Raw genomic sequence first — 26,087 nt, 5'->3', positions numbered from 1 at the left:
TGCTGCTCGCTCCGCCGGCGCCCGGGGGGCCGCGGCGGCCGTGGGGTGAGGGCGGCCGCGGGAGGCGGCGGGGCCGGCCGCCGGCGCAGGGTCCGGGGGCGCAGCGCGGCGGGCGTAGGTCTATGTCGCGGGCGGCGGCGGCGGCGGCGGCCGCGGAGGGACGATGCGCGAGTACAAAGTGGTGGTGCTGGGCTCGGGCGGGGTCGGCAAATCCGCCCTGACCGTGCAGTTCGTGACCGGCACCTTCATCGAGAAATACGACCCCACCATCGAGGACTTCTACCGCAAGGAGATCGAGGTGGACTCGTCGCCGTCGGTGCTGGAGATCCTGGACACGGCGGGCACCGAGCAGTTCGCGTCCATGCGGGACCTGTACATCAAGAACGGCCAGGGCTTCATCCTCGTCTACAGCCTCGTCAACCAGCAGAGCTTCCAGGACATCAAACCCATGCGGGACCAGATCATCCGAGTGAAGCGGTGAGAGGCCGGGGCCGGGCGGGGGCCGGGGCCGGGGCCGGGGCCGGGGCCGGGCCGGGGCCGGGCGGGGGGCTTGGCGTCCCGGGCTCGGGGCGGCCGTGGGCGGGGGGAGCTGGCTGGCCGGGGAGTCGGTGTTTCTTCCTTTGGCAGCATCACCACCACCACCACCACCATCATCTTGAATCTCAAATTTGAGTGCTTTGTTCCACAACTCAAATTGGGCATCCCGTGCACCCACGGCGCACACACAGCTCTTTGTCTCGTGGATATTATTAGTAGCACTTGTGCAGAACCCCAAGGAAACAAAGTTGAGAACTTGAAGTGGGGGAAAGGGTTGGGTAGGCTTGTGTTGGGAAGAGGGGAGCTGTGCACAGTGGAGACATTTCCGGATTGAACCACAACAACACAAAACCTACCTAGGCGATGTTTGACAGCGAAAATCGCTCCCACGTATATGGTAAAAATGTCAAGTCCAGAGGAGAGAGACCTTTCTGCTCTCTTAAAAGATTGAGTGGCGCTGAGGCGTTTTACAGAAATGAACTGTGCAATTAAGGCCCAACTTTAAAAGACTTCATTAAATTATTCGAAGACATCGTAACAGTTCAGGGAGATGGAGAGTTATTAGCATATAGGAGTACAAACATGCCCTTCACATGAAGAATGCGGCTTAACTTTTTTTTTTTTTTTTAATCCAACTGCCTTAACCCCCTCAAAAACAGAAGGAAAAGGAAGGGGGGAAAAAAGCATTCCTGGAAGCAAAACAAGTATCTTCAAAGGTGTAACTCTCATGTATTAGCTAATTTAAAGTTAATGCAAATAAGTTCTTTCCTGGTAAGAACTCTTTTTTTTTTTTTTTTTTTTTTACAGTGTGCATTTTGAAAGTAGTGCTGGTAGCTTAAATGGTTTAAAATCATTGTTTTTATATTAACTGAGCATATATTTTTCTATAATTTCAAACATCAGAAGTGTAATAATATCTTAGTTCGAAGTTTTAGCAAATTTTTCTAATCATTAGTTACACATTATTGTTCTGTGTGATTCTTATTATTAGCTGATCATTAATAATTTTGATCTAGTGTGATTTTTTTTCCTACCGAATTCTAGCTTTAGCCCTAAATTTGAAGACATTTCCTGAAAGATAGTTGTAAATGTACTGTAGACACAATTACATTGTAAGTCAATTAGAAATTTTGAAAAAGCAAAGACCAACTCACATGTACTCAGTGGGTACTCAAAAATCCACCACAAGAGGTGGATTTTTTTTTTTTTAAAGATTTTATTTATTCACAAGAGAAATAGAGATGCAGAGACACAGGCAGAGGGAGAAGCAGGCTCCCTGCAGAGAGCCCGAGGTGGGACTCAATCACAGGTCTCCAGGATCAGGCCCTGGGCTGAAGGCAGCACTGCTGAGCCTACCTGGGCTGCCCAAGAGGTGGATTTTTAATGCAGTGTGTGAGATCAAGGGAGAGGCCCTGTCCCCATCCCCCTTTAACTTATTGCACATGCGCTTTAATAGCTAAACTAAAATTTTGTATTATTTCTTCTGTTAAATTTCAGACTAAAGTGAATATTTTCATGATCTCCATTGCTGTTCTAAGATCTATAAATCTGATAGCTTTTTACATCTCCAGCCTCATTTTCATAAAGTTAATTGCTGTAGATAACAAATGAACAGTTTTGGTGCTACATTTAATAAATGTGTACTTAAGGGTCACTTGAAGTGACTGAAATCCTTAATTAACGTGGGCCACCTCATACTTCTAAAACAACAATAACAAAACAAACCAGTACAGGATAAGGCAGACTAATACATTGTCACATGTCAATCTTAAACCATATACATACATCAAATAATAAAGTAAATGCCCCAACTGCTCCATACTTTACATTTAAATGTATACATGTAATTCAAACATTCATAAAGTCACATAAAAAGGGCAAACTTCCTGACAAAAGCCTACGGGACAGAATATGGCAAAATATCCTCAGATAGTTTAGTCCACATGATTTTGTAGTTTCTTATGATTCAGCAGAGATTACTGATAGTGGGCTAGTCTAAACTTGATAGGTTAGAACTATTTATTTGTTTGCACTACTACCCAGAGAGAAAAAAAAAGTAAAATTCTACTTGCCCAGATGTCATTTTACTAACTAGTCTTCAGTTCTTGACGTAAAAAGACCATGGATCCACTGAGGCAGAGTTCATAAACTCTTTTCACTGGAATTTATCTGTTGTACCCATAAGGACCCCTTGGGCCCTTCTGTGTCTGACATTTTATACCTCACTCTAACTTGTCGTCTGGCCTCCCAGCCTATAACATATCCTAAATAACTTTAGCATAGAAAGGATCTGTGTATATTACGTGTATTACACTACAATATATAATGCATATATCCCATGTATCGTGCTAAAGCAGGTATTCAATGTGCTGGTTATTTAATTCCTCCCACTTACTGAGAATAAAACATGTCTTTCATATAAGTGAATTTTCTACTCTTTTTGGGAATCAACTTTTAAATTAACCAGTTGCTATTGGAAGTATTCACTAATTGTTCCCTCCCTCTGCCCACTAGCTGCTTTACCTATTAGAACAGTTGTTTGGGGATATTAATAATGCTATAATGCTAACAACAGAAGTGAAGTGCTGGGAGATTTGGTATTTTATCCAAGACTAGTCACTGATGGAAGGATTTAAACCAAGATCTGTAACAATCCATGAACTCTTCTTCTATACCAGGCTTTGAACTTATTAACTGGCAAATTCAAAATCCAGCTTTTGGTCTAGGGTGGCATTGTTCAATACAAGTGTAATGTGAGCCACACATTTAATTAAAAAATTTCTAGTAGCTTATTTTTTTAAATTATAGCAGATAAAGTTAATGCATTTTATTTAATGCACTGTATAAAATATTGTCATTTTAACAAGTAACAAATATTCAAAAATTGAGATATCTTACTACTTTCTAATTAAATTTTCAAAGTCTGAAGTGTAATTTACACTCATAGCACAGCACAATTCAGACTAGCCATATTTCAAGCGCTCAGAAGGCATATGTGGCTGCAGGCTACCATATTGGATAGTTTGGGTCTAAGGTGTATATATCATAGGGAAATAATATGCCTCAGTTTTCTTGTCTATAAAACAGATGCACCTTTCAAAGTCTTTATTAAGATTGAGATAATTTATTGCAAGATGTCCAACACAATACCTTGAACACAGAAATTCCTCTAAAATTCCAGCTGTTTTATTAATAACCTTATCACCCTACCTTCTTTAAATTTTATCCTTGATATAAACATAATTTTAAAGGTAATAAACTCATGATTGCTTTTTGAAATTCATTACTTGATGTACCCAAGATGAGAATAAAAAGCAGCAGGGGTTAAAACCACCCTTGGAAAAATTTTGCTAGTATATTCTCAAAATATTTTCCCTTATTAAGAGTCTTATGGGAAAGGAGAGGAAACTGAAGATTTAACTTCAAGTATAGCACCAATGCATGGCCAGACAGTGAAATGGAACTTTTTATTGGACTGTTCTTATATGGAATGTTGTGCTTTTAGAAAATATAGAACAAGCCCATAGTGCCTTAAGTATTTACAGGTGCAGGGGCATTCATATACATACACTACCTCCTGTCTAAGCCAAGTGGGCCAACTAAAACTGGCTATACTTATAAATTCATATGCTTTCATTTTTCAACTGACATCAGATGAGAACACACTCAGGAAAGTGTGATAGGGATACAGAATGTGTTTCGACTAAAATAAAACTAGATTTTTTTTTTCTGATTTCATAATTGTTTCTCCCATTCCTCCCAGGGTAAGCTATGGTCCTGACTTAAAGTATCTTGGAACATGTCATCCAAGGCCTGTTGTTCTTAGAATAAAGCCCAGAAATCTTCCATATGACCTTCCGAGGCACACATGCTCCTGCCCATCTCTGCTTTTCCTGCCTCACCTTTTGCAATCTTCTTCATCCCTTAGATTCCAGCACCCCCTCACTTTTTGTTCTTTGCTTTCCTTTTACACGTAGCAATGTTGCAGTTAATTACTACTCACTTTCACCCCTACTTAAAAGATTTCCTCCTCATGTAAACCTTCTTCCTCTCCCAAGCTGAACTAACTCCTTCCTGTCTTCCCACACTAGATTAATGTCATGCCTCACCCCTTCCCTGAACCATGCATACTTCAGACATTAGTGGCACCCTGTACTTCACTCTTGAGGTACTAACCTATGTTTAACTATCTGTGGGACAATAGACATGTCATTGGTCTTTCTCATTAAACTGTAGTCCTGTGTGGCTAGCACAGCTCCTGGCACAGAGGAAACACTCATGAAAAATGTGTTGAAAGAAGACTAGTGTTTGAAAAGAACACTAGTTGCCCCTGGCCTCAGTTTCCCCAAACATTTGAATTTTATAGATGGGGGAGATAATTCTTCAAAATCCATTTTGTACATGGAGTAGATGACCTCTGTTCAGCTCTCACATTCTGCCACAGTACTTGTATTTAGTTGGGGTGATAAGGAAATGGGTGAAGTTTCATAAGAATCTTGAAGCATCAGGAGCGTAAAGTCTTCAGATGAGGGAAGTGGCATGGGAAACTCATAAAGTATGTTTGTTGACCATTAAATAGACCAGATTGGCTAAACAAGGAAATCATAGAGAAGTGTGAAAGGAGGGAGGTAAGGCTCAGAAATGTAAAGCTAAGTTCCAGAAGGTTAAAAGACTTTGGACTTGGTTTTGTAGTGAAGGACCAAGAGCAAAAGTGGTATAGAAGTGGTAACATGGAGGTGATCTGATAGACGGTTTAGTGGCAATAGACCAGAGTTAGGGGGAATAATCACACGATATTGTGATAATCTAGTTTCTAAATTATCTGAATTAGCATGGTGTTTGTAGAAACAGAAAGGAAAAAATGGATGTGAATAATATTGTAAAGAATGAAGTAAATTTAGTTGGAGAGGGCGGGGGAAGGGTCCAAGGTAACCTGGACGCTTGAAACATGAGTGAGCGGGATTATGGGGGAATAGCTGGGGAACAAAAGTTGGGGATGGTGATCATCCAGTAGATGTAATTAGAATATTTGAATAAAGCCTGAAAGGTGACTTCACGAGTGAATATAGAGACTCAGGATCATCCCTGTGGTTCAGATGTGGAGAGTAGATGAGACCTCCTGGGTAGAATATGTAGAGAGAGAATTGAAAAATAGAAATTGTAAAGGAATATGGCCAAGGATAGAAATTGGGAGTTGTAAGAAATATAGAGGAGGCTTCACATGTTACTATAGCCTAGAAGGTGTGGAGCATTTTAAGATTGGAAAAAGAGAACAAGAAGAAGAGGTGGTTGATTTGCACTCCCCAAAGCAAATTAGTAACTTTTTTTTTTTACTTTTATTACCATTATTTCCATATTATTTAAATGATCACTTTTAAGTGACCCAACTGATCATTTGTACTTTTTCTCCTCACAATAAGTAGCCATAAAAACCTCTAAAATAGAGGCAAGTGGCCAATTGCCACTCATAGATCTTGACCCACGACATATTGGTGCTATGGAGCCGAAACCAGGGAATACATCAAATATTGTCCCAAGTAAGTGAAATTTCTAGAGTCTTCCACCCTTCCTTCCTCCACAAATATCTCCTTCCTCAGTTTGATACTTCCAGTAACCAAAATTGTAATTGAAAGCTGGACCTCCAAGGTGCAGAGCATAGAAGCCATGAGTCACTTCTTATAGCCCCAAGTGTTATCTTCCTGAGGGGGAAACTTGTTTTTGCTGCGTTATAAAATCAGAACATTACAATATTGTAGTTCTCTCTTGGCCATCTCAGGATCAGAAGGCTGAAGTTCACTTTGCAGAGGGAGCAGATGATCTCCCTTTGACCCCAATATTCTGTTGATACTTGTCTGTAGTTGGCTCCATGATGGAAGAGGTGGGTTTTAATATGAGCCTTAGAGAATGAGCAACCTGTGACTTGCAAATCTTGTCTAGTGAAGATTTGGTTATAATTTTGTCAATGAAATCAATAATCCAAGGGATCATGATTACAACTTTTTTTTTTTTTTTTTTTAAGGGAGAGGGGGCCAAAGTAATTTAAATAGCCAACCAACCCTAGTGCGCACAGACAAACCACCTCTCCCTGCATATGGGTAGAAGTTCTCCCACAGGAACAAATGGGTGATTTGAAGGTGACCCACTGACCATCAAATGAGAAATACTCCGGTTGCCAGGCAAGTGGATGATGTCGACTTTCCTTTAGGAAAAAGTAGGGTCAGTTCCTGACTAGATAAACACTTAGGAGGAGGGGGAGGGAACTGATAAAATGTCTCTAGATGACTCAACCAACAGGAAGACCCAACAAAGTTGGAATCCTTTTATTTGCTAAGGTTTTCCAGTTAGTGATACATTTGAGTGTTTTCTGTGTATTCTACCAGGAAATTATATGTGCCACACTATAATGCATAATTACACATTTATATGTATTTCTAAGTAATGAACTTTACATAAAAGCATGTACACCAAAAAAAAAAAAAAAAAACATGTACACCATACTTAATTCATGAGGTTTTTTTTTTTTGGTTTTTTTTTTTTTTTTTAAATCAAGGATAATTTTTAACACAGTTTCTTTCTTAGCCATTGCCTTCAAACCTAAGCCCCTGGGGAAGGAGGTGTGATTCCACTCTAGGTTTGTTTTTTTGTTTTTTGTTTTTTGTTTTTTTTTGCTTCTGTTTTCACTTTTTCCTTGTTATCTGTTTCTCCCTATTCTTACTTACTATTTTCTTGTATACTTATATTTTTCTGGCCTATAGTAGTAAAAAGAATTGTAAGTACTATACATTTTTTGGAAAAATATTTGAGTTTGGATAGGAGTAGACTCTAACATGAGATAAAACTTGGAGACAGAATAGTTTCAAAAGTATAAATGTAGAGATATTATTTCTGTAGGAAATGCGTTGTGAAATTTTAACAGTATGCAGAAATACATCCTATATTTGTTACTTTCACAGTTGTGGTTCATTATATTAAAAATTATTCTCAGCCTGACAGAGAAAAGTTAAGTTTCTTAAGCATACCTTTATGCTTTACCATATCAAACTGTGCCCTTTGGTAGAATAATACCAATAATGGTAATGCTATGATTTTAGACATCTGCATTTCAAAAAGTATATAAGTAAAATGTAAATATGTTTGTAAAGTTAAAGGTTATCAAAATATCTAAAAATAGAATAACTCTAGTTGTGAAGATTTTAACATGGTATATACTAAATACTATTTCACTAGATTTAACTCTATACTTCTAAAAGATTGAAACCCCTTTGGAACCATTGGGCCCAATATGCCAACTGTTTCACCTTTCGTTCTGATAGGAAAACCGTAATAAAACAACTACATTAGCCTGATTTTTAATACAGCTCAGTTTAAATTAAAGGTCACAACTGAAAAAAAAATTTTTTTTCAGCCTGTGAGTCAAAATAAAATTATTGGGTATCTGAATCAAGCATCATCAACACATTGTATTGAAGTCATGGTTTGGTAAGTCCAGTAACAAAGCAGCATGGAAAGTCTTTAAGATCTGATGCATTTTGTTACTTAATGTGGAAAATATTGCACATTGCTGAAAACTCTATCTGAATAAGCTATTTAAATAGATTATAGTGTGTAAATTAAGTACACTTGTAAAGTATACACTCTTTTTACTCAGAATGCGCAAATGTATTCACTGTCAGAATTGGATAAATTGTTTCCACTTTGTTACATTTTTTATTTTCTTTATATGTTTAAGGTTTGAAAATATCAAAATTGGTATTTTAAGGGAAAATATGATTTTTGTGTTTTTTTTAAATTGTTTGAGATATAATTGACATATAATTTGTATTATTTTTAAGTTTTTTCACTTAGTAAAATTATGCAAGAGAAACATTATAAACCTTTACTTAAAACATTTAGAAGTGTAACTCCTCATAAAATACAATGATTGATGTGTGTATATATTGCAAAATGATCACTATAATTAGTTAACATCCATGACAGTACGTAGTTGCAATTGTATGTGTGTGTGTGATGACAATTTTTACAATTTTCTCTTACCAAGTTTCAGATATACACTACAGTATTGTAACTATAGACACCATGCTATACATTAAACCTCCTGGACTTATTTATGTTATAGCTGGAAATCTGTACTTGTCTACCTTCATCCATTTCTCTCACATACACATGCACACATCCTGTCAACCACTAATCTGTTCTCTGTATCTGTGAGTTCAGCTTTTTAAGATCTCACAAGTAAGTGAGATCATATAGTACTTGTCTTTCTCTGACTTTTTTCACTTGGCATAATGTCTTCAGGACCTATCCATGTTGTCTCAAATGGCAGAATTTCCTTCTTTTTTATGGCTGAAAAATACTCTGTGCGTCTGTGATGATATGTGTGTATACAGACATACCACACTTTCTTTATCCGTTCATCCATCAGTGGACACTTAGGTTGTTTGCATGTCTTGGCTACTGTAAATAATGCTTCAGTGAACATAGGGGTACAGATATCTCTTCAAGATAATGATTTTGTTTTCTTTGGTTAAATACCCAGAAGTAGAATTACCAGCTCATATGTAGTTCTACTTTTAACTTTTTGAGGAACCTCCATACTGTTTTTGTGTGGTGGCTACACCAGTTTACATTAGCACCAGCAGTGCACAAGGATTCCTTTTCTCCACATCCTTGCCAATACTTATTGTTTCTTGCCATTTTGATAATTACCATTCTAATAGGTGGTGAGGTGATATCTCATTGTGGTTTTGATATGCATTTCCTTGATGATTTAAAGCACCATTTCATGTATTTGTTGGCCATCTGTATGTTCTCTTGGGGAAAAGGTCTTTTCAGAACCTCTGCCCATTTTTTTAATTGGGTTGTTTGTTTTATTTCTATTGAGTTGTAGGAGTTCTTTTTATACTTTGGATATTAATCAGATCTGTATTTGAAAAGATTTTCTCCCATTTCATAGGTTGCTTTTTCATTTTGTTGATGTTTTCCTTTGCTGTGTAGGTGCTTTTCAGTCTTATGTAGCCCACTTGTTTATTTTTTGCTTTTGTTACCTTTGCTTTGGTGTCACATTCAGGAAATCATTGCAAGGTCAGTGTCAGGGAGTTTGCCTGTTATATTTTCTGCAGAGAGTTTTATGGCTTTTAGTCTTATGGTTTAAGCCTTTAATCCATTTGAGTTGATTTTTGTGTATGGTGGAGATACTGACCCAGTGTCATTCTTTTGCATGTGGCTGTCCAATTTTTCCAGCACTGTTTACTGAAGAGACTGTCCTTTCCCCATTTTATAGTCTTAGTGGCTTTTTTGTTGTGAATTAGTTGATCATGTATGCATAAGTTAATTTCTGGGTTTTCTAGCCTGTTCCACTGATGTGTGTCTGTTTTTTTGTCATTGCCATACTATTTTGGTTATTGTAGCTTTGTAGTATATTTAAAATCAGGAAATGTGATGCCTCCAGCTTGGTTTTTCTTTCTCACAATTGCTTTGGCTATTCAGGATTTTTTGTGGTTCCACACAAATTTTAGATTTGTTCTATTTCTGTGAAAAATGCCATTGGAATTGTGATCGGATCTCATTGAATCTGTAGATTGCTTTGAGTAGTATGGATACTTTAACAGTATCTTTCAATTCATGAGCACAGAATATCTTTTTATTTGTCTTCAATTTCTTTTATCAATATCTTAAAATTTTTGTTTTTTAATTGTTATCACCTGTCAAAAAACAAAATATTGAAAAAAATAACACATCTCTCTGTCTGCTTCCTTGTATTTACTTAGTAGTCAGTGTCTTTCACATTTTCTTAATCATGGCCCTCAGTAAGAAATACATTTTACATTGTGACACACATACACACAGCATGAATATATACAACTAAAACCAAAATTTCATGAAATAATAGTTAAATTTGCGATGTTGCTTGTATTATATTTTCTATTTTATTCTTTTTATTTCATTGTTTTTAAATATTCCTCTTGATCCACTAAATTTATCTTGTTACACACAATTTGAAAACTGCTATCCTAGAATATTTGTCCTCTTAAGAAAAATAAATAGAACTATCTCTGTAATAATTTGAAACATTTATCTTTTCTTCCTGCTTTTCCAGTTTCCGACAACCGTATATAAATTCTACAAAAGTGAAATGCTTCCTAAGATGAGTTAGTAATGTTACCTCTGTTACAGAGAAAGAGAACATTGAGTCACTAAACAAAATGATAACATGAAGTCTATCTTTTGAAGAAGTGTTTATTTCTCTCGGTTGTACATATTAGAAATATGTGGATCTATTTCTCATTTCTTGTGTAATTTTATTCATTCTGATAAGTCAGGGGAGCTCCTGCCTTGTGAAAACTTAAAACAGAAAGATGTAGTAGGATTCAAACCGGGATGTCCAATTACAAGTATTATCCATCATGACAACAGGTTGCTTAGGAGGTTTGGGAAAGTCATCTTTTTATGAGGTTTGTTGCATCTGTCCAGGACGATATTGATTCAGTTCTCCCTTTGACAGTAAAAATAGATGAAGATGGTCATAATTATATATATATCTTAGTATCACCTAATAGAATTACCCAAGAGAAAGATCATAAACCTTTACTTAAGACATGTAGGAGTGTTATTTCTCATTCTTTTCTAGGAGCAACCCTTAAAAATTAATAATTCAAATGTGGAAATACTATATCATATTATTAATTCAGCACATATTAGTATTTCTTCTTTATCAGGTATTTTCACAGCTTTCTGTCAATGAAATTTGAGAGTGTTTTTCTCTGTTCTGGGATAGAGAACTTTGTTGTTTTGTTCTAAATTCTAAATACATCCATGTTTAGGTTTCCAGTGAGTATAATAAATACTGCATATATGATAATTGCTCTAATTCAGCATTTTATTTTATTGTGCACACTGATCTTATTTATGAAGATAGTAAGTGTTAATCTGGTTAAAGCTGAGTCACAGTACTTAGTAGTCATGTAATTAGGGAGAAGTTAACATCTGCACCTCAACTTCCTCATCTGTAGTATGGGTATAATACTAATTATTAGTACTAAATGTAGTGTTTCATTTACATAGTAACCCTAAAATATCAGTAGTAAAGTTTCCCCAAAAATCACACACATAGGAATTCATTCAAACATTTATCTGACTTTGTAAAACAGTATACTGCCACATGATTTCTTAAGAATTAGATTCAATTGCCTCCCCATATCTAGATAAACTAGCTAAGCTAGTAGTGTTTTTCCATTTTTTCCAATTGCTTTCTCATCTGTGTCTGAAGTGCTAGTACAGTATGTTATTTTGTCTTTGCCTTACACTAGACACTGTGTTGGCTATAAATGGTGACAATATGTTTTTGTGACTCACAAAGAATTATAATGTTTTTAGTACATATATTTTAAGTATAAAGAATACTTTATAAAAAGTGATGGCACATATAATATTTCTTAAATAACATCTTTAAGTTGATAATAATAGACCTTTTTATGAATACCAAAAACTACATGAGAAAGATAATTTTAATTATTTAAATAAAATTAAAATAATAAATAATTTTAATTATTTAATTTTGAAGATTATTTTAACACTCTTGATGGCTAGATTAGGTAGGTAGGTAGATAGATATGGCCAGTATAGATAGATGGATAGACAGATAGATAGCTGGCTACTTTAGAGAGAGAAATATGTTGACAGCACTTTTTCATAAACTGATTCCAAAAGTTTTATCTGTCTTTATATTAAAGTCATCACTGTCAACATTAAATACTGGTGGGTTTAACCCACTTCATTTGCATACATTGCTAAGGTTGTTAGGCAAAATCAGTACAAGATAGGACCTGTTCTTCTGGTATGCCAAAATGTACTGTAAATGTATATGTGACAGTATTGAGTTAATTGTATATAGAGAGAGGAACAAAATGCATTTTCTAAAACAATTTGATTTCTAAGTTTTCAAAATATTTTTCCACCGAAAAACATTGCTTTTACTAGGCCATGTTTCTGAGGACTTTTTCATCCGTTATAACTCATTGTAGAAATGAAAAATCTGTCTATAAGAGTAATGCTGATGACTATATATTCACTTTTTTACATTTAGTGTATTTTGACCCTCCCTGGAAATGAAATCTTATTTTCTGTTTGTATTTAGTTATAGAATGGTTTGGGCAGAATTGTTATTTTAGAAAGCAATAGAAAAGTAAACCGATTTGTGGAAAATTGAGAAAAAGAAAAACAGTAGAATAGTTAGTCCTCAGAGAACATAGCTGGGCTCCTGGCTAAAGATAAAAGTTAATTATCAAGGATAGTCTAATATAGATTAAAAAATAAAAAAAGGAGCTTTATCTTTATAGATTTTTTTTATTTTTGCATTTAGCAAAATATCCAAATACAGTGTATATAAAACCACAGAATCCAAAATATAATGCCCTCCTCCACCAAATGACCCACACCTATGCTCAAGACTGTTCTTTATTCTTTATCTGCTTTTGAATCAACACTCCAAACAAACTGTGGCCGTCAGTAATGTTGGTACAGTGAAGGGCTGGATGCCCACAGTAAGACCAATAGTTAAATACATGTATGAACACATACTTGGAAGCTAACTGGAAATTAAGACAACTTTTTTTAGTTTATTCTGAAGAGCAAGAAATGAGAAAGTAATTTCTCAGTGGTTAATTCAGTTCGTGCATACTGACTAATCCTAATGACACAAAACATTTTTTCAGTAGACTTGCATGGAGGAGCAGTAATGTTTGCATAAACTATCTGTTCTTGCTCTGAAAAGGCCATTACTCAGGTTCAGCTTCCAGGTGCCTTAGTTGAGGAAGGACATGAACAGAGTGTCTCAGTAGATGGAGCTGCTGCATGGAGTGCTGGGCGGGAAGGACCCTCCAGCAGCATGCATGTGGGTGCAGCAGCAAGAATGCTGTGGTCACCAGCAGCAGTTACCTTGAGAGAAGCAGCCAATGTGGCATGTTTACATCTGTGCCTAACAAGTCAGCACCTTGATTATGGTAGGATACCTCCCAGAGGTACATATGTTTGAAAGGCTGCCCTTGATGATAGAAAATATTTATTCCTAAGACCATCCTGAGCACATCAACTGGTTTGATTGAAAGAAACACTTGGACATTTATGGAAGAAGGGACTGTTTGGGGGAAGGAGATTTGGTCCATGGCTCTCATCAACACATCCTATTAACATAATGAGTCTAGAAGCTTTTCTTTGCAGGCCATACTGATTGGCTCCTAACATTCCTTTGATTTCGTATCAGTGCTTTGATCTGGTCTCTTTTCTCTAAAAGTGACCACATGTCTCTGTTTACCAGGGACAGTTCATGTGTCTGCCTGTTGGCAAGGCACATTTATTTACAGTGCCCATTTCCATCTCAGAACTCTCAGGATTAAATTACATGGTCATTTTCAACTCTAACCTCAAATTCCCTGTTTTTAGAATCATCACAATTCACATCCCATTTTTACCTATATTTTTGTGATAATCTAGTCTATATAAAGAGTCTGTCTCTTTAACCAACATTCTTTGGTATTGCGTTTGTTAATGTGGATCAGCAAATCCTGATGAACTGGAACTTGTATGCAGTTTTTAAAAATTTTTGTTAAGCATGCTGGCTTAAAGATGGCTGCAGATCCTTGACACAGCTCCCATTGAGCAGAGGATCTGTTTCCCCTCCCCTACGGTCTGTGCTGGCCTGGGACTACTGTGACCAGCAGAGTGTGGCTGAAGTGATGCTAAGCAGGTTTTGGGCCTAGTCACTAAGAGGAGTAAGCACCTTCCTCCACCCGAGCTCCTATGACAAGTCCAGCTACCCTGCTGGAGAACGCACAAAGAGGGCTGAGGCTACAATGGAGAGTAGCCATGCCTCCCAGCATGCCAGGCCTGCAGTGAAGCCATCTCTGACCCTCCGCTCTGCCCAGCCCTAACCAACACCCAGTCAATGCTACACAGAGCAAAATTGCCCAACTGAGCTCTGCCTGAATTCCTGACCCATCTCATCATGAAATACAGTAAAATGATTATGTTAAGCCATTAGGTTTTAGGGGTGGTTTTTTATGCAGCAGTAGTTATCTGAAACAGCAAAACATTTTTGGGTACCTGTTGTAGAAATTATTTTGACAAAAGTACTGTTGATCCTTTGGATTTCTCTGTGAAGATCTTAAAAAAATACTTACTGGAGATAGATGATAAGTAAATGAGTTAATTTATCTTAAATCATAAAAGGTGGCAACTTGATGTAAGCACCTACCATTTGCCCTCACGATTTATCTGCCCAGTGTCTTTTTACTGTTCCTACCCACACTTTGGAGACCACGTTTGATTTTGTTAAGAATATAACATATTAGGGCCTCCTGGGTGGCTCAGTCAGTTAAGCATCTGACTCTTGATTTCAGCTCAGGTCATGATCTCAGGGTCTTGGATCGAGCCCTGGATCAGGGCTCTGCTCGCTCTCTGTCTACCTCCCTGTATGCTTCTCTATCCCTCTCTTAAAAAAAAAATGAAGAAGACTATAACATATTAAAGTTTAGTTTCAGCATAAAATTAAGTATATGTATGCCCTTTGACATATACTACCATTTAATTTAACAAAAAAAAGTTTCTTCCATGTATTTGTTTGGTGGTCAACTGCTTCAATTTTGATATCCAGCACCTGGCATGTAGAAAGTTTGTTGAATTCATGAGTATAGGTCCCTTCAGGTCATTACATTCTGGATTTTGGCCATTTCCTCCCAAATATCTGGAGATCCCAACCCTCCCCCCCACCACCACAAATCAGATTAAGTATTTCAGTATCTGGTGCAAGGTATAAAAAGAATAAAATATTCTGAATAGGGTTCATCCAAAAATGCTTTTCTCAGACTGGCAGCCATTGGTATGTTTGCATTGTTTCTGTGATATTTCCACTACAGTCTACATTGCAAAAACTGTCATACTTGAAGATCTTCATTTCATTAACCCATTCTGTTTTGAATGTCTATAAAATAATTGATTCCAGTGTTGGCAATAGAGCGGCGTTAAAAACAAGCCTAGCCCTTGTTTTCCTGAGGGCCCAGATGTAACTTCAAACATAGCACAGCTGGTGTAAAGCAGAAACAAGACTTTATCTCAGAACTCCTAACTCTCTTCACAGTTTTGTTTTTGTTTTCTCCTTTCTTTCATTATCTCACTAGGGCTTCAGAGCCATGGTTCATATCTAATGACTTAGCAGTGTTTGGAGTGGGAAGATGACTGGAATAAGAAAAGATACTTCTGTTTGGAGAAAATGGGAAATTGTCAGCCTTTGATATTAGAAGGAATAGTATTCTTTTTTTTTTTTTTTTTTTCTCTAAAATCAAATGATCTTCAGTAGATTTGGTCATCCTTGCCAGGCAAATGAGAGCCAGAGATAGAGGAGATAAGATGCTATATAACGTTTTTTGTACATTTTTACAAATCTATCATCACAATTAAGATTCTAGAACTGACTTACTAACAGATGGTTTGAGAGAACTTAGAAAAGAATAATTAGCATTTCTGTAGTATTTTACAGTATCCATAATACTTTAATGGCTAATTCATGTAAACTGCTTAGTGCAGTGTCTGGCATCTCCTAAGCCATCTACAGATGCTAGCTATTATTAGTAAAGTCATCGCCATCATTCTCCTCAGCATAATAATAAGATTCATTAATATTTCCATGTCACAAATAAGGAACCTATGGCTCAGAAAGATCACCTGACATCCAAGGGAGCAGAGCCAGACTTTTTCTAGGTTCCCTAAATCCAAATCCAGTTCTCTCTCCCTTATGATACACTCCATCAAGATTTTAGCCAGTGGGCAAATTGTGGTTGACCTTGACTCTTAACCTAAGGATAAGCTTTATCTAGTCATTGCAGAGCCACTGCATATTTTTCTGAGGCAGCAGTTTGGGGGGATGGGGAGAAAACTGTGTGTAGTATTTTAATATAATTACTGTGGAAGTGGCATAAAGAGTAAAATACAGAGGTGAGAAAATTGAAGGTGGGATCAGTTATGAGACTTGCATAGCTCAGGCATGAGTTATTTTGGAAATGGAAAGGTTTCTATAGCAGGAATGCAAACAAAGGGACAGATTTTCTCATGTCCAATAATCCTTGCTCTTCCCATCCTCTGTAATCTATACTAGATCTGTGACAGCCCCTCATCCCAACCCCATCCCCAACTATTAAAGACTGTTGAAGACTTCTCACTAGCTATTCTCCCTTGCTGGCTCCCAGAGACTTCTTTATAACTGTTTCTAATTTCTTTTAACTTCAATGTGGGTTTGAATCCTGACACTGTCTGTAACCTATCCTTCTCCATTGGCTACTCTTGGGCACCACAACCTCTGCCAATGGTGATAGTTTCCAGCTCTTTCATTGTGCATTTGTTTGGTTTTGTATTTTCCATATGTCACCTGTTACTTCTCCTGGTTCAAATGAGAAAACCTTTTTAATAGACATCACCAACCCATCTTCTGCCACTTGAACCAACCAGTTACAACATGTCATGTGTAACTGATGTATTCTTCCCCTGAGCTCTTTATTGCTGGGGAGAAGAAATCCTAATTCTCTGTTGGTCTGGTAACCCAAGCTTTCTAGAAGTCTAGTGTGTTGGGTTTTGGGGTTTGTTTTTCCTTTCAGTTTTATTTGGTGCTATTTGTATTGTAATTTGAAAAGTAAGAAATACTTTGATATCCTACAGCAATAGTAGAACAACCTCCCAGGACAAATACCTCTCTAATCATAATTTAAAAGTTCTTAAAAAATTTTAGCTCTTCCTAGCTTTGCTTGCATCTTTAAGTCATCTTCAATCAAAGGTAGCTTTTAAGAAATATTTGTAATTGAACCTTAACTGTGTACCAGATACATACAAGTTTTCATTCATAAACATTTTTGCCCCAAATTCTGAAATGAATAGGTGCCAAGAAGATGTATTCTGTAACTTAATCTGATACAAATGTAGGTAACAGTTCAGATAACTTGCATATCCCTGAGCAGTTGACTCAGTGTGGTCTCTTCAAGGACAATTAGTTGGACCAGTCTTTAAATACACAGGTTTCAGATTAGAACTCTCACTAAAGGTAAAATTCATGTTTTATGTCTGAACACATTTGTTCCTTTGATAGAGGAAAGCTGAGTGTTCTTATATGTATCCAACTTGAATTTTGCCCAATATTTAAATTATGTAGGAAGACCCATACCTTGTTGACAGATTTTAAAATTATCTATTTTGATTTGGTGACCAAATATATATTAAAATACAGATTGAGATTTAGCTACACATTAAAGTATCAAATGTAGACCAGTAACTGCTTTCTTCTGCCTTATTTTGAGTATCTTGAATATGGTACTTAAAAAAAAATAAGATAATCAACTTAAGGTTTATTCAGATAATTTTTTGCATTTGGTTCTTAAGTGACAAGATTTTAGGCTTCTAGTTATAAAGACTTCCTTACAAAGAACACATTACTGGGATAGAAAAATCTCCATTTCTAATAAATAAAAAGTCAAACTAAATGTGTAGTCATCACTTTATTTCTTTCTTTTTAATATAGACATTTGAAGTGCTGTGGTATCCTAATAAGCCTAAAAAAAACTCTGGTCAGGTGGATCCAATTTACAGATCTGAGAGTGAAGAAAATGTTCAAAATTATTACCATTTTTATTTCCAGCGACATGCACTTTAGTATTAGTATTCCTTACACTTTCAATCTTTAGCCAATTTTGAATATAAATTAAACAGCATAGAACTTGGACAGAAATTTAAAATTGATTAGCTGTGTTCAGCTGAGTAATAAATGATCAACTGAGTCATGCACTTGATGTGCCTTAAACCCCATAGCCATCATGCATGCTCACTCAGGTTGTCTTGAAGGTTATTCTCTGTTCCTATTTTAATGAGGAAATCATTTTTTTTTAAGTTTTTTTTTATGATTTTTTTTTGAGAGAGAGCATGAGCAGGGGAGAGGGGGAAGTAGACTCCCCTCTGAGCTGTGAGCCCAATGTGGGGCTCGATCCCATGATCTCAGGATCATGACCTGAGTCAGAGGCAGGCACTTAACTGAGCCACCCAGGTGCCCCAGTGAGGAAACCATTTAGATAATTATCTTGTTTATTGATTGGTTTGGGGTTTGTTTGGGTTTTGTTTTTTGTTTTTTGTTTTTGCAGTTTCAATTAATTTTTTTTTTTATTGAGGTATCACTTCTATGCAATTAAGTGCATACATCTTAGATGTGCAGCTGGATAGATCCTACATGAAGGTGCAGGATGGACATTTCATGCAACAGAGCAGTTTCCCTCCTGGTCTGTCCCTGTCACTTCCATACTCAAAGACTGACACACAGTAGCCATATCTACTCCTGAGCTGCTGGCTCTGTCCCTCGACATCCTCTTTGTGAGATTCATCCATGTTGCTTATAGCCATAGTTAACTCCCTCCTGAGCTGCAGTAGTCCCCTCCTATGTATACACTATGGTTTTATTCTCTCTCCTGGGCTTGGGCATTTGGGTGGCTTCTAGATAGGGGCTATGATGATAAGGCTGCTGGGAACATTTCAGTACATAACTTTGGCTGCATTTGTATATGCTTTCTTTCGGTGTGTATATGTAGGAATGGAATGATCGGGTCATAAATGCATACATTCAGCAGTCGTAAGTACTGCCAAATGATTTTCCCAAGTAGCTCTCCCAGTTTCCTCTTCCACTGATCTTGGCAGTCTTTTGAATTTTAGCTAATCTGGTAAGGTTCTAGTGGTACTTCGTTGTGGTTTTAGTTTTTGTTTCCCTGGTGTATAATGATGTTGAGCACCTTTTCACATGTTTATTGATAACTTGGGTGTCTTCTTATAAGAAACACCTACAAGTGTTTGTCCATTTAAAAACTATATCATTTTCTTATGTAGAAATTCTTTATACATTCTGGATAGAAATCCTTTGTTAGATACATGTATTGCAAATTCCTTTGCCCAATTTTTGGCTTACCTTTTCACTTGCTTAAGAGTTTGTTTTAATGACATAAATTCTTTTTTTAAAAGATTTTATTTATTTATTCATGAGAGACACAGAGAGAGAGAGAGAGAGAGAGAGAGAGAGGCAGAGACACAAGCAGAGGGAAGAGCAGGCTCCACATAGGGAGCCCAACGTGGGGCTCAATCCCGGGTCTCCAGGAGCATGCCCTGGGCTGAAGGCAGGTGCTAAACCGCTAAGCCACCCAGGGATTCCCCAATGACATAAATTCTTAATTTTAATGAGTTTATTCCAATTCATTAATCTTTCCTTTTATGGTTATTTTGTGTGTGTGTGTCCTAATATATTTTTCTAAGATTCTTAAAGAATGTTAAAGTAATAATATAGAAAGAGCTAAAAAAATGTACATTTACAGTGTTGCATAATTACCATCCACAAACTTTCAGAAATAAAATGTCCAAGTGGTAAGAGTTGAAGACTAAAATATCATTCTCTGTTTATTAGTAGTAATTTGAGAATATATAGGAAGACCTTTGATAAGGTAAAATTTGAATGGCAAATGATTTTTATCTTGCATAGTAAAAGAAACATTTGTGTCTGGAGACAACATACATCTTTAAAGAGACTCACAGGTATTGTCAATAAAGGATAGGTGAAAATCCAGAATAATATTAAGGTAAACATGAAGTAAATAACCTACTGAGTAGGATATTTTAAAAATAAAACTTTTATAGGAAAAAAAAAGTAGCCAGTTCCACATGAAAATCACCATTTTGTAAGCTTGAAGCTAAGAGGAGATGGTCTTTAATGTCTATTAAGAATTCCATGATAAACCAAAATCTTCTTAGTAAGAAGTAGTGATTTGATAACCAGGATCATTTTAAACATGGTCCAGGGAAAGTGTATTAAAAACAGGGTAATAGGGGCACCTACATGGCTCAGTGGTTGAGCGTCTGGCCTTCAGCTCAAGTTGTGATCCTGAATCCTGGGATCAAGTTCCACATTGGGCTCCCCACAGGGAGCCTGCTTCTCCCTCTTCCTGTGTCTCTGCCTCTCTCTCTGTGTCTCTCATGAATAAATTAAATCTTAAAAAAGAAACAGGGTAATAGAAGACAAACAGTTGTTCCTTTTGGGGTTCTTAGGTTCTTAGCCATGAGATAAAACTATACTTGTAAAAACAATAGTTTACCTATGAATCATTTCCAATTTCCTTTTTTTTTTTTTTTTTTTTTTTTTTTTTTTGTCGAAACCACTGCCTGCTCTGTGTCTTTGAACCAGTCCATTAGTATGCCTCGTTGGTGTAAACTACAAATATACTTTATATTTCATTTCTTTCCACTGTCATTGCCATCAACTCAATTCAAGTCCTTGTTGTCTCATGCCTAGAACACTGCAGGTGTCTCCTATCTTCCTGCTACTGTCGTGCCCCCTAAAATCCATTCTCTGCGTGTTAGCCACACTGATCTCTTAACACATATGCCTTGTAAATTGCCTGCTGAAAGGCCTTCAGTGGTATTTTCTTGTTCTTAGAATACTGGCCATTGGTCCTTTTTATCCCTCATGCTCTTTTTTCTTGCTCTTTTTTTTAAAAAACTATTATTTATTTGGCAGAGAGAGGGTGTGTGCACACAAGCAGGGGGAGCAGCAGGCAGAGGGAGAGGGAGAAGCAGACATGCCTGCTGAGCAGGGAGCTGAACTCTGGTCGGGGCTCCATCCCATGACCCTGAGCTCATGACTGGAGCCAAAGTCAGATGCTTAACCATCTGAGCCACCCAGGTGCCCCCCTCTTGCTCTTTATGATATAACCATGGTGGTCTCCTTTTTTTTTTTTTTTTTTTTTGGTGGTCTCCTTTTTGTTGGTGAATAAGCCTGCCACTTTCTCACTGCCTATCTTTTACATTTTCTTCTAAAATGTTTAATTCTGGGTTTTTCCCATGCTTCAACTCTGAATCTTCAAGCTTGTGCTTTGATTTCTTCTTCCTGGAAATGCCTTCTTTGATTACCCCTTGTAATTAATATTGGCCTGCCCAAGTTACTACATAATGATCAGGATCCATCTTCTTCATAACAGCCATCACAATCTTTAGTTATATCATCTATTTGTTGATAGTGTTTCATCCAACTTGTATATAAACTTCAAGGACCGGGATCCCTGGGTGGCGCAGCGGTTTGGCGCCTGCCTTTGGCCCAGGGCGCGATCCTGGAGACCCAGGATCAAATCCCATGTCAGGCTCCCGGTGCATGGAGCCTGCTTCTCCCTCTGCCTGTGTCTCTGCCTCTCTCTCTCTCTCTCTCTCTCTCTGTGACTATCATAAATAAATAAAAATTAAAAAAAAAAATAAAAATAAAAAAATAAACTTCAAGGACCAATCATTTGTCATATATCCCCAGTCCCTCAACAATGCCTAGTAGATACTCAAGAGCTATATATATTTTTTAAGATTTTATTTATTGATGAGAGACACACAGAGGCAGAAACACAGGCAGAGGGAGAAGCAGGCTCCCTGCAGGGAGCCCGATGTGAGACTCAATCCCAGGACCCTGGGATCACTCCCTGAGCCGAAGGCAGACGTTCAACCACTGAGCCACCCAGGCGTTCCCCACTCAAGAGCTATATTAATAAAAATCTATGCACCCCAAATTCTTAATGGTATAAAATCTAAACAAGAGTTCAGACAAATGAACTAATTATTTACAAAAGTAAGGGAAGATTTTTATAAAAAAAAAAAAAAAGATGAAATTCGACCTGAGCTTGGAATGATATTTAGAATTCGATTGATGGAAAGTGATGAATCACTAAACTCTACACCTGAGACTAGTATTACACTATATGTTAGCCAACTGGAATTTAAGTTAAAACTTGAAAAAAATTTAAAAGTAATAAAAATAATAACAGCAGTTTCATTGGTGGGGACCACTACAGTTAAATGACCACCCTGAACAAAGAAACAATTTAGAGCAGAAGATTCTCTTTGGAAAGTTGTAGGAGATAAGGTTGAATTAGATATGAAGGGCAAGAGTTTGATATAGCTGAAGAACTAAATAGAAGGGTTTGGGTATGACACGGTTCCCAATTGAAAGCTAATGTCAGCCCTGGCAGAGGGGCTATGATTTTTCTCTGTGACCTGCTTTAACTGTGGCTCACAAATTTTGTGTTATATTTTCATTTTCTTTCTATTAAATCTCTTCTGGCTTTCCTTGCGATGTCTTCTTTGACCCATGGATTATTTAAAAGTGGATGGTTCAGTTTCCAAATATTTGTAGATTTTCTATCTTTCTGTTACTGATTAATTCCATTGTGGTCTGAGAACATACTTTGTATCATTTCAGTTCTTTGATATTTGTTACAGTTTTTATAGCCCAAATATGGTCTATCTTAGTGAATGTTCCCCACACTTTGGCAAGAAAGTATTCTGCTTTTGTTGAGTGGAGTGTTCTATAAATGTTAATTAGATAAAATTGGCTAATAGCCTTTTGCCCTGCTTCTCACAACTATGGTCATCTTCCTGGCAAAGTGAGCAGAGAGAAAAGAGAAGGAAAAAGAGGGAGATATAGAGATTTCTCATATGACCCCTGACCCCATACATGCATAGCCTCCCACATTATCAACATCTCCCACCAAAGTGATACATTTGTTACAGTTGATGAGCCTACATTGACACATCATAATCTTTCAAAGTCCATGGAGTTCACTCTTACCTTAGAGTTTACTCTTAGTGTTGTACATTCTGTGGATTTAGACAATGTTTAATAACTTGTATCTGTCATTATGGTATCCTACAGAGTATTTTCACTGCTCTAAAGATACTCTGTGTTCCACCTATTTATCCTTTCCTTCTACCCATCCCAGTTCCTGGCAACCACTGATCTTTTAACTGTCTCCATAGTTCTGCATTTTCCAGAATGCCATGCAGCAGAAATCATACAGTGTATAGCCTTTTCACATTGGTTTCTTTCACTTAATAATCTGCATTTAGGGTTCCTCCTGTCTTTTCATTACTTGATAGCTCATTTCTTTCTTTTTAATGCTGAATAAAATCCCATTTTCTGGATAGACTACAGTTTACTTATCCATTCACCTACTGAAGGATATCTTGGTTGCTTCCAAGTTTTGGCAATTTTGGATAAAGTTGCTATAAACATCCATGTGCAGGTGTTTGTGTGGACATAAGTTTTCAGCTCCTATGGTTAGTAAATACCAAGGATTGCTGAATTGCATGGTAAGAGTATGTGTAGTTTTGTAGGAAACTACCAAAATGGCTTTAACAGCTTACATTCCCACAGAATGGGAACAGAACAGGAACAGGAACAGAAATGAGTGAGAGTTCCTGTTGTTTCACATCCTCACCAGCATGTGGTGGTGTCAGTTTTCGGACTTTGGCCACTCTAGTAGGTGTGTAGTGGTATTTCATTGTTGTTTTAGTTTGCATTTCCCTGATGACATAGGATGTTGGAACATCTTTTCATATGTTAATTTGCCATCTGTATATCTTCTTTGATGAGGTGTCTTTTAAGGTCTTGGGCTAGTTTTTTATTGGGTTATTTTCTTATTGTTGAGTTTCAAGACTTCTTTGTATGTTTTGAATTATAATCGTTTATCAGATGTGTCTTTATCAGATGTAAAAATATTTTCTCCCTCAAAAGCTTTTTAATACATTTAAAATGCCTGAGTTGCATTGTCATGATCCATTGGTTCCTCACAAACTATTAGGAATCCATTCTTCTGATACAGTGTCAGCTCTTAATTTCTTGGAAAGCAGATTATCTTTATTAACATTGGAATGGAGTGTCTCTGATAGCTTTGAATATCTTTTTAGTGTCCTTACTCTCCTTGCTTAACTTTTATATTACATTTATAAGTTTCCCTCTGTCTTCTTCAGTATGCATTCTGGAACCAAGAGAAAGTCAGAGTGGAGGAGTGTGGTTTCCTTTCATTATTCAAGCTAAATTACCAGAAATGCCCTTTTAAGATGAAATGTTTAGTCACTTCAAAACAAGTCAGTCTAGAGGAAGAGAGCGGCCTTACTTAGCTTATGTTTTCCATCCTTGGAAGTATTGATGTTTCATGCTAGCAAACTGTGGTAGGAACTGTCACCTCCTCGCCAAAAACAATCCTTTTTCTTCAGGACTGCTGTAATACTTTACAGAAAGATTAAAAATATCAATCCCAAGGGTGGGGAAACAGACACTCTAATTTAAGCACTATTGGTTGAAGTATCAATTTTGGGATGTCAGTTAACACTGTGTGTGTGTGTGTGTGTGTACACACGTGTGCTAATTTAGAAATGTGATTTTTCTGGTTCAAAAGTCATGCCACACTCACGCAAATATACCTTTGAGATGGAAATCACACTTCTAGGTGTAGTTCATCAGATTGCTGTTTGTTAGTTAAAAAAAAAAAAAAAGGTGGGGGGGGGAATGGGAACCGTTTCTATGTACCAGTAGGGAAGGAATAATTAAATTATAGTACAGCTACAATATAGAACCTATAATATGTAATACTCCTTAGCCATTAATAGAATGTATATCATTTATTGAAATAGAAATTTCCATGATATCAAGTGAAAATATCAAGCCACTGAATATAATTAGTATAATCCCCTTTTACAAGAATTTATGTCTATGTTTATAAAGATTCATACAGGAAAAGAATCTGGAAGGATAGATACCAAAATATATTATTCTCGTGGAAATGGGATTTAAAACGTTTTTCATTTCCCTCTTTACCTATTTAAATATTGCTAGAGATTTTTATCATTATGTATTATGGTTGACCCTTAACCAGCACAGATTTGAACTGTGCGGGTCCACTTATATGCAGATATTTTTCAATAAATACAGTATAGTAAATGTAAATGTATTTTCTTTTTAATGAGTTTCTTAACATTTTCTTTTTCTAGTTTATTATAAGAATTCAGTATATAATATATATAACATACAATGTATGTGTTAAGCAACTGCTTATGTTATTGGTAAGGCTTCCAGTCAACAGTAAGCCTACTAGCAGTTGTTTTTGAGGAGTCAAAAGTTATATGCAGTCATTTGCCGTCTTCCCACATTGTTCAGGGTCAGCTGACCTTATTTAATCTGACCAAGGAGAGGGGAAAGAAAACCTACTTTCATTTTGGAGAAAAGAAAAGATTTCTATATTCAAAACGGTAAAAGAAATAGAACCTATGAGAAGGGCCCAGATGTTACAAATGACAGCTCATGAGTTGGGGATAAAGTTTTTAACATTGACTTTTTAATGCTAATGTTTAACAGAACTGACAGAAAGGACAGAACGGGTTGTTTGAAATATGAGTTCTGCATCACTAATGATGTTCAGATAGAACCATTTGGTAAGGTTGTCATGGAAGTGATTGGAGCATCGAATGGTTTGACATTTTGCCTTGAGACTCTCTTGGTAGATGAGATTTTTAACACGGGTAGAAGGTTGAATAAGGGCACCTATAAAAATCTTTCTGATGTTCATTCCTAAACTCAGAATTGTATTTCAACCTGCTTGTGAAAAAGTGGCTAGGAAGAGAAGCAGCATGATAAAATTCACGTGAGGCATGACCTTCTTTTAATATGCTACCATACA

General features: G+C 36.8%; 1 protein-coding gene across 1 annotated transcript in view; it reads left to right on the top strand.

Annotated features, from left to right (window-relative positions):
* The first annotated feature begins 72 nt into the window (after nucleotides 1-72).
* RAP2A (RAP2A, member of RAS oncogene family) overlaps nucleotides 73-26,087 on the top strand; it is a 35,356-nt gene continuing 9,341 nt past the window's right edge. Inside the window, exon 1 of the mRNA XM_077855149.1 lies at nucleotides 73-477. Within this exon, the coding sequence (XP_077711275.1) occupies nucleotides 164-477 (314 nt within the window). The 5' untranslated portion in view covers nucleotides 73-163. The remainder of the gene's footprint in view (nucleotides 478-26,087) is intronic.

The sequence above is a fragment of the Canis aureus genome, chromosome 17 (assembly GCF_053574225.1).
Source record: "Canis aureus isolate CA01 chromosome 17, VMU_Caureus_v.1.0, whole genome shotgun sequence".
Taxonomy (NCBI): domain Eukaryota; kingdom Metazoa; phylum Chordata; class Mammalia; order Carnivora; family Canidae; genus Canis; species Canis aureus.
Note: the sequence above shows the minus strand (reverse complement) of the source record. Positions and strands in the feature narration are given on the sequence as shown.